Source organism: Microtus pennsylvanicus, chromosome 1 (genome assembly GCF_037038515.1).
Source record: "Microtus pennsylvanicus isolate mMicPen1 chromosome 1, mMicPen1.hap1, whole genome shotgun sequence".
Lineage (NCBI taxonomy): Eukaryota > Metazoa > Chordata > Mammalia > Rodentia > Cricetidae > Microtus > Microtus pennsylvanicus.
This window is the reverse complement of record NC_134579.1, coordinates 95,779,194-95,792,548: the sequence shown is the minus strand read 5'-3', so window position 1 is coordinate 95,792,548 and position 13,355 is coordinate 95,779,194. Positions and strand designations below refer to the sequence as shown.

Genomic DNA, 13,355 nt, shown 5'->3' with positions numbered 1-13,355 from the left:
TGCTGACAAGCACTTCGCTGGTGGCCCAGCAGGCCAGTGCTAGTGCAAACACAGTATCTCATTTGCCGTGGGGTCATCCTGCCTCTGCCTCCTCAGTGTTGGGATTGCAAGTGTCTATCACCATACCTTGCTTTTTTTTCCCTTCCACCTCACTCTGTCGGTTGGCGACTAACAGATTCGGGTCCTTATGCTTGCAAAGCAAGCACTTGACTAGCCCATTTCCCAGCCCGCATTGTTTCTGAGTAAAGAGCTCTCCCCAGCTGGGTGATATTGCAACATTAAAACTCAAGACAAGGCTTTTCTTTGAGTGCTTTCTTTACTTACTTGAAAAAGAATTTTTTCTTTTGATTTTTCCAGACAGGATTTCTCTGTAGTTTTTGGTGCTTGTCCTGGAATTAGCGCTTGTAGACCAGGTTGGCCTCGAACTCACGGAGATTTGCCTGCCTCTGCCTCCCAAGTGCGCCACCACCGCTCGGTGGAAAAAGATTTTTTTCTTAAAGAAAAAAAATACTTTGAGACAGCGAGACTAGCCCTAAACTTACATAGGCACATCAATTCTGAGCTTAAAGGCAAAAGCCTCCACGCTCTGCCCTGAGAGATATTTTTTTTTCTTTTCTTTCTTTTTTTTTTTTTTTTTTTTTGTTTTTCGAGACAGGGTTTCTCTGTAGCTTTGGAGCCTGTCCTGGAACTCCCTCTGTAGACCAGGCTGGCCTCGAACTCACAGAGATCCGCCTGCCTCTGCCTCCCGAGTGCTGGGATTAAAGGCGTGCGCCACCACCGCCCAGCCCTGAGAGATATTTTTATGTGTTTGTGTGGGTGACCTCAGGGCTGGGGATACTCTTAACCACTGAACCACCTATCTAGCCCCCGCTTGCCTACTTTTTATCTTTATCACTAGCAGAGTGGGCTGAGGCCGAGAAGAGCCACACGACTGCAGGCTTTGGTAACTGGAGGGGTCCTGACACTCTAGTTCCCGGAGTTTAGCGGTGGCCACTGTAGGAGCAGAGAGTTTCAGCACCGGAGGCCCCATCACAGGTCCTGCCGACATTCACTGTAGCCGGGAACAACAAAAGCTAGCAAAAGGCAGGGACCGTAAATGTCCACACGAGGCCGGAGGCCAGCGAGGCCCCGTCTTCCAGTGAATAGCCACGCCCACACAGAAGCCGCCTTGACTATGCTCCGCCCATTTTCTGAGTGGGCGTGCAACACTTAGCGTCGGAGTTGGATGGTGTGGTGCTTCCGAGTGAGTGAAAATCCCAAGCTGTACCCAACTGAGTGCATTTACAGGGTTTTGAGCCTTAGAAGTGATCGGAACAGCGTTTAAGATCATCACTGGCCTCCAAGGGCACCGTCCTCACTTTTTCTCGCCCCGTGACTGTCACGTGGTACAGGCAGGGCCTGTAGAGTCGTAGACTCAAGCGGAGGAGGGCGGAACCCGCAGCACTAAGGGGCGGAGCCTGTAGCCACGTGAAAGGGATTGCGTCAGGGGCGGGGCCTCGGCTGCGTGCTGCGAACTCGGGCCGGGTGGAGCCAACTCCCGCCCGGGGGCAGGACCTGTGATGGCGTCTGGCGGAGCCTGCGGCTGCGTGGAACTGACTCTGGGGCGGGGCAGAACCTGGGGAGGGCGGGGCCTGGGCCGGCGTGGAGCGGAATTTGCGGAGGCGCGGGCGGGGCCTGTAGCAGACACCGGAACCTCTGCGGGTGAGTCGCGAGCAGATCAGGGATTCAGATCCCGGTAACGCGGAGTGGGAGCTCCGGGCAGGCACTTGGGGCCTGGTGGTGCATTCTGCACTCTCGGGCCTAAGCCCATAACAGAGAGACGCGGACGCGGGATTCGAACCCTAGCTAACTCGAAATCGCGGAGTGCGCACCTCTTACCCGGAATTGGGAGGTACGGACGACGAATGTTGGAATTGAGACGGACCGTGCCGGTCCTCCAAGATGCATATTTCTGTCCTGAATGGACACCTTCCGATGCAGGCCGCAGGGTGGTCACTTGCAGCCTCTACCCACCTGGGCTGTGATACGCACATTCCTCTGCATTCCTGGGTCTCATGCAGGTTTCTCTTGACCGTTGAGAGCAGATTCTAGGGTCAGGTGCCTGGATGGACAGTCCCCTGCATATTTGGCTGATCCCCTGACTCTGTTCTCCCCGCAGCTAGGTCAGTAGGCAAGTTGCACCTCCACCTCAACGCACCACACCCCTAAGTCGACTCGACCCCAAAGGCCTCGTGGCTCTGATTAACATTTCCTCACTCACCAGGTTCCCCTGATTGAGTTTAGTGTCTGTGTGAACTCAAGAGTTCTGGCCCTAATGAAGTTTTTTGGGCCCCTCCCCCATCATAGGAGGTTGCTATGGCTGGTGTCTGAAGCCAGATATGATCATGACTGATCCATTGCTTCCTCTGTAGGAACCGCTGCCCTGATCATGGACCCAGAATGCTCCAGGCTCCTCCCGGCTCTCTGTGCTGTTCTGGCAGATCCCAGGCAGCTGGTGGCAGATGACACCTGCTTGGAGAAACTGCTGGATTGGTTTAAAACAGTGATGGAGACAGGTACAGGCGTGGCGTATAACTGTCCATTGGTTTGGTGTCTTTCCTTCACCTCCTTGAGGCTCTCTGGATGATGAGGGAGAGCCAAGATAGGGCACAGGGGCAGTAGTCCCATCGGAGTCGATCCACATTTCAGACTTCCTGCTGTCCAGTTCACATTAGGTGTTTGCAGAGAGCACGCCTGCATTGTTTAGCTATCTTTGTTGCATTTGGGCCTCAGCTTCGAGGCCAGCCAGCGCTACATAGTGAGTTCAAGGCCAGTCTGAGTTACAGTTTTGCTGTGTGGGTGGATCTTAATTTATAATCACTTGCATTGTTTGTGTTTCCAATTTTTTGTTATTATAAATAGTGCTGTACCTGCTTTCCTTGTGCGTGAGTACCCTGGCAACTGGAACTTTTTCCTCTTATGGTTGATTCTTGTCTTCTGACAGGGTCCATGGTCCTTGTCTTACCGTTAATACCTACCTTTTTCTTCCTTGGTTTTCTTTTCCTTTTCTTTTGAGACATGGTCTAGTGTAGCCTAGGCTGTCCTCAAACTCACTGTGTAGCCTAGTATGACCTTGAACCTCTGGTCCTCGTAAGTGTGAATCATCACTCCCTGTTTTTATTGGATGCTGAGGATGGAACCAAGACTTTGTGCATGGCAGAGAAGCACTTTACCAACTGAGCCACATCCCCAGCCTTTATCTTTTCTTTTGTGTTTCGTTTTGCCTGTTTTCTAAGTTTCAGGATTTAAAAGGGCAATAGTCTTGTAAAAGTGCCATGTTGGTTGAAGCTTACTACAAGTTTAGCTGCATGGTACTTTTGTAATTTAGGGTTTTTCTTTGTTTGTTTTGTTTTTGAGTTGGGGTTTTTCTGAGTAACAGCCCTGGCTGTCCTGGAACTAGCTCTGTAGACCAGGCTGGCCTTGAACTCACAGAGATCCCCAGGTCTCTGCCTCTCAAGTGTTGGGATAAAAGGTGTGCACCACTACGCCTGACATGTGATATGTGTGTGTGTGTTTGCCTATGTATGTGTACATGTTTGCTCACCAGTGTGGAGACCAGAGGTTGACATTGTCTTTTCAGTCATGTCCCACATTATATACTGAGGCAGCGTCTCTCTTTTCCCTCTCTCTTGAACCAAGAGCTTCCCAGTTTGGCTGTTCTAGCAGGACAGCTGAGGGTCCCCTGTCTGTGTCTGGAGTGCTGCCTGCCCAGCATTTATATTGATTCTGAGAATCTGATCTCTGGTCCCGCAGAGACCTACTGAACCATTCCCCAGCCCTAGAAGCCTAGTTTTTAGCCAAGTTTCTATAAGTAATTTTACAGGATTGTGTGTGTGTGTGTCTTCTTCGTGCACACACAGGTATCTACAGACAAAGGTCAGAGCGGGATATTAGGCATCTCCCCTCACTTTCTACCTATTGCCTTGAGACAAGCTCTGTTACTGAACCTGAAGTTACAGGAAACTGGGCTAGCTGGCTAGGAAGTCCTTGGGATCTGTCTGTCTCCACCTCCCCCCCAACTCTAGAATTAGAGGCATGCAGAGACATGCCTGGCATTTTTGTGAGTGCTGGGAATTCGAACTCAGATCCTCCTGCTTGCTGTGCCTGTCTTATCCATGGAAGCATCTCCCCAGCCCCTTTCACAACTTTGGTTTCTTTGGAGGCAGGGTTCAGCTGTATAGTCCAGGCTGGCTTGGACTCACCATCTAGAGCAAGCTGGCTTTGAACTCAGGGGTCTGCCCACCTCTGCCTCCCAAGTGCCACGTTTAAAGGTGTATGCCACCACATCTGACCTGTAAGTGTTTTTAAACAGCTTCATCGAGATGTGATTTACCTGCCAGAGTTCACGTATTTAAAGTTTACCCAGTTCAGCTGGGCGTGGCGACTCACACCTGTAATCACAGCATTAGGGAAGCTGAGGCAGGAGTGTTACCTCGGTTACTTAGTGAGTTCAGGGTCAGCCTGTCTTGAAAATGTATATAAAAAATTAAAATAAATGAATGGAAATGAGGTGTACCAGTTAGTGGGTTTCAGTCAACTTAGGGGGTGTCTGGACTCATTTTGTAACTTTTTTGTCCCCCCATAGATAGGTATCCTTTGGTAGGCAGGTCCTTCTCCCACCTCTCTCCCAGTTCCCCTCAGTTTTTAAAATGTCCCACATGATGGAGCTGTGCCTGTTGGTGCAGGCCTGTTATCCCCTCTACTGGGGGCTGAGACCCGAGGATTGTGAGTTTATAGTCTAGGTTGCACAGTGAGTTCAAGGCAAGAAGCTGTTAAAAACAAGAGTAACAGGGTTGGTAGCCAGATGTGGCGGACACTTGGGAGCCAAAGGCAGGAGGATCAGGCGTTCACGGTGGTAAACTTCAGCTGCATGGTAAATTCAAGGCTAACCTGGGCTAGGAGACCTTGTTTAAAATCAAATAAACAAAGAAAACAAACAAAAAAAAACCCAAACAATGACAACAACAGCTCAGGAAAAGTGCTTGCCTACCATTCCTGAGGCCCTTGGGCCCGTCCTAGCTTTGGCCCTCTGTCTCCCACCAAAAGGAAAAGCCAGGCATGGTGCTACATACCTATAATCTTAGCATGTGGAAGATGGAGCCTAGAGGAGCAGGAGTTCAAGGCCAGCCTCAGTTGTATAACAAATTCAAGACTACCTTGGGTTACAGGATTACAGCAGACCCTGCCTCAAAAAAAAAAAGTTTTACATGTTGGAATGAACACTTTTCCTACTTGTTCATGAGATTGGCTTCTGCTGTTCATATCTGCTGTTTGGCAATCTGTCCATGTAATGGTTTCTCAGAGGTGTGTAAAAGTCTTCTGAGATTGTAAATTCCGCTTTTTTTTTAATGCAATGTTGTCTTTAATAGCTTGTTATTTTATTTCTTCTCTCTCTCCGAGCCCATTCCCTTTTCCCCTCTTTCCCTCCCTCCCCTACTGGGGGATTCTAGGCAGGGGCTCTACCACTGAGCCACACCTCAGCCCCTCACTGGAGGAGTCTAGGCAGGTGCTGTATGTGGAGTTACAGCCCCAGCTCTTTACTTGTCTATGGTTCTTGTCTGTGTCTTTTATCTACTGCCCAGTCATTGACTCTGGGGTCTCTGCCTTAATGAATTTAGGTTAGGAGCTATCTGTTGCAACCTTCCCCCAGGACTACTCAATCCTGAAGGATAGGGATGTGTGAGCCACTTCTAGAGAGGTTCTCTGGTCACTGCTCTCTTGGGATATCCTGTCTCCACAGAGTCCAGCCTCCAACTGCTGCAGGACCACCCCTGCCTAATGGAGCTACTGTCCCATGTGCTGAAGCCACAGGACGTGAGCCCCAGGGTCCTCTCCTTTGCTTTACGCCTTGTCGGGATCTTTGCAGCCCAGGAAGACTGTTTCCAGTACCTCCAGGTGAGTCTTTGTCTCCTGTGTGCTTGTCCCTTAGGGCAGTCATCTTCTCCCTCTGGATTAGGGCCATCTCAGTACCTGGGTCTCAGTGGCTGGGCCACTGCGTCAGGATTTCAACCCCAGTGTCCCCCACATTGCTCCTCCTTGGAAATCCTCACCAGGGATGATGCCGACTGGCTATCTGTTCTCACCAGCTGTGTGATCCTTGCCATGTTCTCTTTCTGATGGGGCCTATGAGGGTCGGAGGACACCGCAGGTGCTTTCTCTGCAGCATGTCATGGATTGCATGGGGAAGAGAGCACAGTGGTCCACATGCAGTGACTCCACCTGCCCAGGGAAATCCAGCTCCGTGTGATCTCGTGCCCTCTGCTGGCTTCCACGGGCACCTACATTCATGTACATACCTACACTCAGACATAGACACATAATTTAAAAAGTTGAAAAATAGTAGAAATTTTACAAAGAAAGAAGAAGGAAAAGAAGTGTTTGTTCTTCCTCTGACCTCTTTCCTTTCTCTTGAGGGCAGAGCAGATGGTGCCGGGGCCTGAGAACAGCTGTATGGCACCAGTTGGTGCCTCACCAATCCTGTTGGTTTTCATTTCGTTATTTGAGGGTTTTCCCCCAAGACTTTATTTACTTATTAACTTATTATTTTGTTTTTGCTTTTTGAGACAGTGTCTTTGTAGCCGTGGCTGTCCTAGAGCTTGCTATGCAGCCCAGGCGGAGGCCGGCCTCTAATTCCAAAAGATCCTCCTGTCTCTGCCTCCTAAATGCTAGGATTAAGGGTGTGTGCTACCACACCTTGTGTTTATTTTTATTTTATGTCTGTGGGTGTTCTACATATAGAATGTCTGTGAACCACATGTATTCAGTTCCTGTGGAGGTCAGAGGAGGGCATCAGATCCCCTGGCACTGGGATTTATATAGTTGTGAGCCACCATGTGGGTGCTGGGAGCCCAGCCTGGATTCTCTACCAGAGCAGCCAGTGTTCTTAAATCCCAAGCCACCTCTCCAGCCCCTTGTTTTCATTTTTGAGATAAGGCCTTTCCATGTGCCCCTGGATGAGCTAGAATTCAGAGACCCACTTGCTTCTGCCTCTCAGTTCTGGGGTATAAGGTGTGCACCACCGAGCTGAGCCTGGCTCTCCCAATCCAGACACACAGAAAAGCCTCTTCCTCTGCCTCCCTGATGCTTTCTTTGCTTCTTAGCAGGGGGAGTTGTTGCTGGGGCTCTTTGGGGAGACGGGTGCCCTCAGCTGGGCAGCCTGGAGCGTGCCCAGTGTGCGCAGTGGCTGGATCCAGGGCTTGTGCTCCCTGGTACGCCACCCCAGCGCCCTGTACTTCCTGGCTGACAGTGGTGAGTGTCTCCCATGCCCTACCATAGTTCATCCATCTCACTCTTGCCTTGAAAGCCTGTGCTGTGGGGTCTCTCCGGAACACCTGAGCATCTCTGAGTCTAGTGTTCTCAGCTGGGGAAGGGTGGTGGTCTAGAGTTGTCAGGATAAGCACAAGTGGTTATAGGGATATTGCCATCTTTGACTCCTAGGATCTGGGTGGACCCTGTGCCAGTGTCTTGTCAAGTGGTCATGAGCTTGTCCTTGAAACATATTAGAACTCGTTAGAAGCTGCATTGGCTCTAAAGCCAGCGTGCTAGACGCACATGTTGGGATTGCTTGTGAGCAGAGGGGTGTCCGGGTGCTTTTCCTGAGGCATGGAAGGGTGTGATAGACAGGTGCCCTCTGCGTGCCTCCTCATTCAGGCTGACCTTCTGCTGCCCACTCCAGGTGCTGTGGACACGATCTTCTCCTTGCAGGGAGACCCCAGCCTGTTTGTGGCCTCTGCAGCCAGCCAGCTCCTAGTACACATCCTGGCTCTGGCCATGCAAGGTGGGGCTTCAGGGTCCCCCACCCGAGAGGCTGCTGCCTGGCCCGTCTGTGCTCAGAAGATTGTGAACCATGTGGAAGAGTCCTTGCATTCCAAAGCCACCCCACAGGTCACACAGGCCCTGAATGTACTGACCACCACTTTTGGGCGCTGCCATAGCCCCTGGACAAGGGTCCTCTGGGAGCGGCTGAGTCCTCCTGTTGCCTGCCTGTTTGAGAGAGACCCCATTCCAGCTGTCCACTCACTCATGGACCTCCTCCTCAGCGTGGCCAGGTCAGGTGGCTGCAGGGGCTGAGGGTGAGTGGTGATGCCTGTGATGGCTCAGAACAGCTGATGCTTCAAGGGAAGAGTCTAGCACTGTCCCCTCAGGGGATGGCATCTTCAGGACTGGGCACATCTGTAGCTGTCCAGTTAGGCACTGATGGAGGAGTAATTTTTCTTTCTGCAGGTCTCCTATGTTGAATTTTTCAGCCTGTGGTTTGTGGGAGATGCTGGCCCAGACTCTGAACCGCCTGAGCCCCACACAAGCTGGGCCTCTAGCTCTGGGGACCCTGAAACTCCAGCATTGGTATGATTGGGGTTGCTGAGAGTGTTGCCCTGATGGTTGGGGAACTTTGGAAACTGGAAGTCAGATATGAGAATAGGTTAGGTGGGAGAATAGCTAGGTGGGATTGGCAGTTATTAAAGCAGTGGTTGCCTCCTTTTGTCCCTCCCTCCTCTCTCTTCTTCCCCTTTCTCTTTCCTTTTCTCAGTACTTGGTATGGAACTCAGTAACTTCATATATGCTAGTCAATACTCTCCCACTGAGCCTCACCCCAGCCCCTCACTGGGGGATTCTAGGCAGGTGCTCTACCATTGAGCCACACCCCAGCCTCTCACTGGGGGATTCTAGGAAGGTGCTCTACCACTGAGCCACACCCCATCCCCTCACTGGGGGATTCTAGGCAGGGGCTCTACCACTGAGCCACGCCCCATCTCCTCACTGGGGGATTCTAGGCAGGGGCTCTGCCACTGAATCACACCCCCAGACCCACTTTCTTCTTATTTTGAGACAATTTTTACTGAATTTCCCAGGCGGTCTTTGAACTTTACATCTCCACCTCAGTCCCCTAAACAGCTTGAATTATAGGCATGTTCCACCATACTGAGCAAGACAAAGAACTGTTTCAAAGAACAGTTTTGTGATATCCCCAGACCTAAAGCTAACTCTGTAGCTGTCCTCTGACCTCAGCTGTGGATGAGCCAGGCTCCTGGAACCCCATAGTGTATACTCCAGGTGGTGTGCAAAAGTGTGGGTTTCTGAGTGTGGGATGCAAGGAGGATGGGTGCTAAGTGCCTAAGCAGGCTCAGTTCACCAGGGTGGTCTATCACAAAAGTGAACAAAGATACTTGGGTCATTGAACACTACATGAGCACACTTGGACACTACTCTGTGAGCCTGGAAATTGCCTGTCACTCTGATCAGGGAGTGTGATTGGGTCTTCTGGGGACCCTGAGACCCAGGATCTGCTCCTAAGGATATCAGGGCCAAGCCTGCAAGCCTTGGTTAGGCTTCTCCCCCTATCCTGGTCCTTAAGCAGTAGCTTGTAGAGGAATTGTGTTAGGGAGCCTGCACCTTTGCTTATACTGAGCCATTCTAAATTTGCTGAGGGTGTTCAGATTGCAGCCAGAGTATAACTCTCACAGAGTGCTGTGTCCCCAGTCCCCAGGAACTGAGAACCCGGGCCTTCAGTGTCCTCCTCCAGCCCCTGGCCTGTATCCTGAAAGCCACCACTCAGGCGCCTGGACCTCCAGGTATGCAGGGAGGGTGGAACCTCCAAGAAGAATGAGCTGCTGTGGTCCCACCCAGCCCCTCAACTAAGTACAGTTGGACAGCATCCTTGGCGAGCCCTGGCCCTGCTGTGGATGGTGGCCACTACAGGGATGCTGTTGGTTTTGGCCTCAGGCTTGCTGGACGGGGCTGCAGATAGCTTGCTGACTGTGGATACACTCTTGTCATCTAAGTCGACCTGTGTGGGACTTCTCTGCCAGACTCTGGCTCACCTGGAGGAACTACAGATGCTGGTAGGTGCAGCCCTGGCCTATGTCCATCGGGTCCTATAACCCCAGGCCTCTACTCACCCATCCTCCTTTCTGCAGCCCCAGTGCCCCTCCCCCTGGCCCCAGGTGCCCCTGCTGGGAGCTGCGGTGACCATATTGCGTCTCTGTGATGGCTCGGCGGACCCCAGCTCCAGTGTGGGAGGTCGTCTCTGTGGGACCCTGGGTGGCTGTGTTCGTGTTCAGCGAGCAGCCCTCGACTTCTTGGGGACACTGTCTCAGGGAATGGGTGAGTGGTGTTTTCTCTGGCACTGAGTTCCATTTTCTCTTCCCTTTCTTCTGTAACCCTACCAGGTTCTCCTATAACCCTGTACTCTTACCTCTGCTTCCTTAAGGCCTGGAGTCCATGCTCCCTGCTGGGTGGTGGGCTCTGGGTAGAAGCTGGGTTGATACTTCCGTTCACGTCTGTTTCAGGCCCCCTTGAGTTGGTGCTGGAGGTGTTTGCGGTTCTCCTGAAGACCCTCGAGAGCCCAGAGTCCAGCCCCATGGTATAGTAAATAGGTTTTGGGAGGCCTGCTCACCTGGGGACCTTCTTGCTTAAGAATGCTTCCAATAGGGGCCACACAGCCCTACCCATGTGGGTAGCCCGCCGTTCCTACTCTCAAGCCTGTCCTGCCCATTCTAGGTCCTGAAAAAGGCCTTCCAGGCTACCCTCAGGTGGCTCCAGAATTCACACAAGACCCCCAGCTGCTCTGACCTCAGCGCTGATGCCCTGCTGTTCCTTGGAGGTAACCCTGGTTCCTTGCAGAACTGTATCAAGCTGGAGAGCTGGGGTGGAGACAGTTGGGGGTTCGGCAAGGTAGCCCTGAGTGAAGGCAGAGTGTGACCCTAGAGGCCACTGACCACCCCTTCCTGGTACAGAGCTATTCCCCATACTACAGAAGCGTCTGTGCAGCCCGTGTTGGGAGGTGAGGGACTCCGCCCTGGAGTTCCTGACACATCTGATCCGACACTGGGGAGGTGAGCGCCCTCTGGGCAGGAGTGTGTGTTATGTTTATGTGTTGTGCTGGCTCTGGGGCTCTTAGAATACCTGAGTGGCATTTGATCACAACTGTGTGGCATTTGATCCCCAGGGCAGGCTGACTTCAGAGAGGCACTGCGTTCCTCAGAAGTGCCTGCGTTTGCCCACCAGCTCCTCCAAGACCCCGAGAGTTATGTCCGAGCAAGTGCAGTAGGCGCTGCTGGGCAGCTCTCTACCCTGGGCCTACAGGCCGCTCCCACCAGCCCCGAGAACCCGCAGGCCCAGCAGGTAGGAGCCGTTCGTTGTTGGTCCAGTGAGTGGGTAAGCAGCTGTCAGATCTGTAGCAACTGCTCCTGAGAGTAGGGCTATCCAGAGGGACTGCCGAGGAGCTGGGGGCACAGGGCACAGTGCCTGTGCTCTTCCTGGCACCCTGTCTTAGACACTGATCCCATCTGAATGGGAGGCAAGGGCCAAGCTGAAGAGCGGTGCATACAGATCACATTGTGTGAAGGGCAGAACAGCACATGGCTCGGGCCCCGGGGCCGCGGACTTGTGTCTCCTGGCTCATTGCTATAGTAATTGCTTTTCTTGTTGCTGTGTCAAAATGCCTTATGAAAGCAAGTTAAGGAAGGATATAGTGGGGCTTATAGTTTGAGGGTACAGTCCATCATGGTGCATGAGTCAGGGTCAGGATCCGGAGAGTCCGGGACCCCAGCACATCCTCTCTAGCCTTATCTAAGGACTCCCATCACAGTTACTTCTAGAGGTTTGTCTTGTAGGTGATTCTGGATCCTGCCACGGTGATAATATCATGTTGATTTTTCTGGAACTCTCCAACTTGCAGGGCCTACTTATGGACCTCATGCATATCCTGTCTACGGACTCAGAGGGCTTCCCTCGGAGGGCTGTCTTACGGGTCTTTACTGAGTGGCTGAGGGATGGCCATGCTGATGTGGTTCAAGACACAGAGTGGTTTATGACCACTGTGCTGCAGGCAGTGAGCCGGGATCTGGACTGGGAGGTCCGAGTGCAGGGTTTGGAGCTGGCACAGGTGTTCCTCATCCAGGCAATGGGGCAGCCCAGCCTCCGCTGTCCCTATACAGTGGGCCTGCCTGAGGCCACCTCTCCCAGCCCACACCCAGAATTCTTGCAAACTCTTTGCCGTCTGCCGCTCTTTGAGTTTGCTTTTTGTGCCTTGCTTGACTGTGACCGACCAGTGGCCCAAAAGGCCTGTGACTTGCTCCTCTTCTTGAGGGACAAGACATCTTCCTGCAGTGGCACCCGGGAGGCTGGGGATAACCCTAGTTCAGCCTCTGTGGAGGCTGTGCTGCAGAGGTGGCGGGAGGGTGAGCAGGGCCAGCCCCTGGGGGACCTGGATCCTGAGGCCATGCTAGCTATCCTGCGGTCCCTGGACCTGGAGGGCCTGCAGGACAAGCTGGCCAAGAGCAGCGACCATGTGGAAAAGAGCCCACAGTCCCTACTCCAGGACATGCTGGCCACGGTGGGTATATTAGAGGAGAATGAAGCTGACTGCTACTAAGGCCATGTCCCCATCCTTCATCCCTCGCCAGCAGACGGACTCCAGCCCAGGCCAGCTGCTCATGAACCCTCCAGGGAGTGGATCAAAGTTCCTATATTTTAAGCCGGGTATGATGACGCAATTGTGGTTCCAGAGTTTTAAAGGCCAAGGGAGGAGAGGTAGAGTTCCTGCCCAGCGTGGATTAGATAGCAATCCTGTCTCAAAAACCAAAACAAAAACTCTACCTTTTATGTGCGTGTGCATACAGATCAGAGGTCAGTCCCTGGTGTCTGTCCTCAGGTGCTGTCTACCAGTGAGGACAGGTCTCTCACTGGGACTTGGTTCTCACTGATGAGACTTGCCGGTAAGGTCCAGGGATCCTGTCCTCTTCTCCTAGCACTGGGATTGTGATACTGCATCCCCACACCTGGGTTTTTACATGGGTGCTGGCATCTGAACTCAGGTCCTCATGCTTGCACGGCAAGCACTTTATCCACTGAACCGTCTCCCCAGGCCCCACAGACTCCTACCTTCTGATGTATTATTAAAGAAGTGGCTTGTTTTCTTCTCAGAACAAGTAGCGTCCAAGTCTATAATCCTCCAAGTTAATTTTGTATATGGTTTAACACAAGGTCCCACCGGTATTCTTTCATGCGTGGCCATTTCACGCTCTCTACTCCATCCAACGACCAAGGTTAATTACTTGCAGGGTGGTGTTAGTACACACCTTCTATCCCAGCACTTGTGAGGCAGAGATAGGTGGATCTCTGATTTCAAGGCTAGCCTGGTCTACAAAGTGAGTTCCAGGACAGCCAAGACTACTCAGAGATAGCCTATCTCAAAAGACCAAAAAAAAAAAAAAGAATTAAAATACTTTGAATGTTGTTCAAAGTTGCAGCTGTGGGTTCTGTTTAAAAGGGAGAAAAAGCTCCATCTTGTTTTAAGAGGGAAGAACCAGGGCACA

At 52.1% G+C, this 13,355-nt stretch overlaps 1 protein-coding gene across 5 annotated transcripts; it reads left to right on the top strand.

Moving 5' to 3' along the window:
* The first annotated feature begins 1,196 nt into the window (after positions 1–1,196).
* On the top strand, positions 1,197–12,968 carry Brat1 (BRCA1 associated ATM activator 1). Of its 5 annotated transcripts, none has more exons than XM_075974392.1 (14): positions 1,197–1,701; positions 2,412–2,555; positions 5,780–5,934; positions 7,140–7,287; positions 7,715–8,087; positions 8,263–8,382; positions 9,517–9,608; positions 9,760–9,878; positions 9,954–10,140; positions 10,326–10,399; positions 10,537–10,639; positions 10,773–10,871; positions 10,985–11,160; positions 11,717–12,968. In XM_075974392.1, exons 1-14 carry the CDS (start codon positions 1,560–1,562, stop codon positions 12,410–12,412), a joined length of 2,628 nt encoding a protein of 875 aa, XP_075830507.1. In that variant the 5' UTR covers positions 1,197–1,559; the 3' UTR covers positions 12,413–12,968. The 5 variants fall into 5 exon arrangements, with proteins under 5 accessions (XP_075830507.1, XP_075830547.1, XP_075830517.1 ...); XM_075974402.1 differs by having other exon boundaries at positions 1,679–1,891; XM_075974412.1 differs by lacking the exon at positions 1,197–1,701 and adding an exon at positions 2,034–2,162.
* The last annotated feature ends 387 nt before the right edge of the window (positions 12,969–13,355 follow it).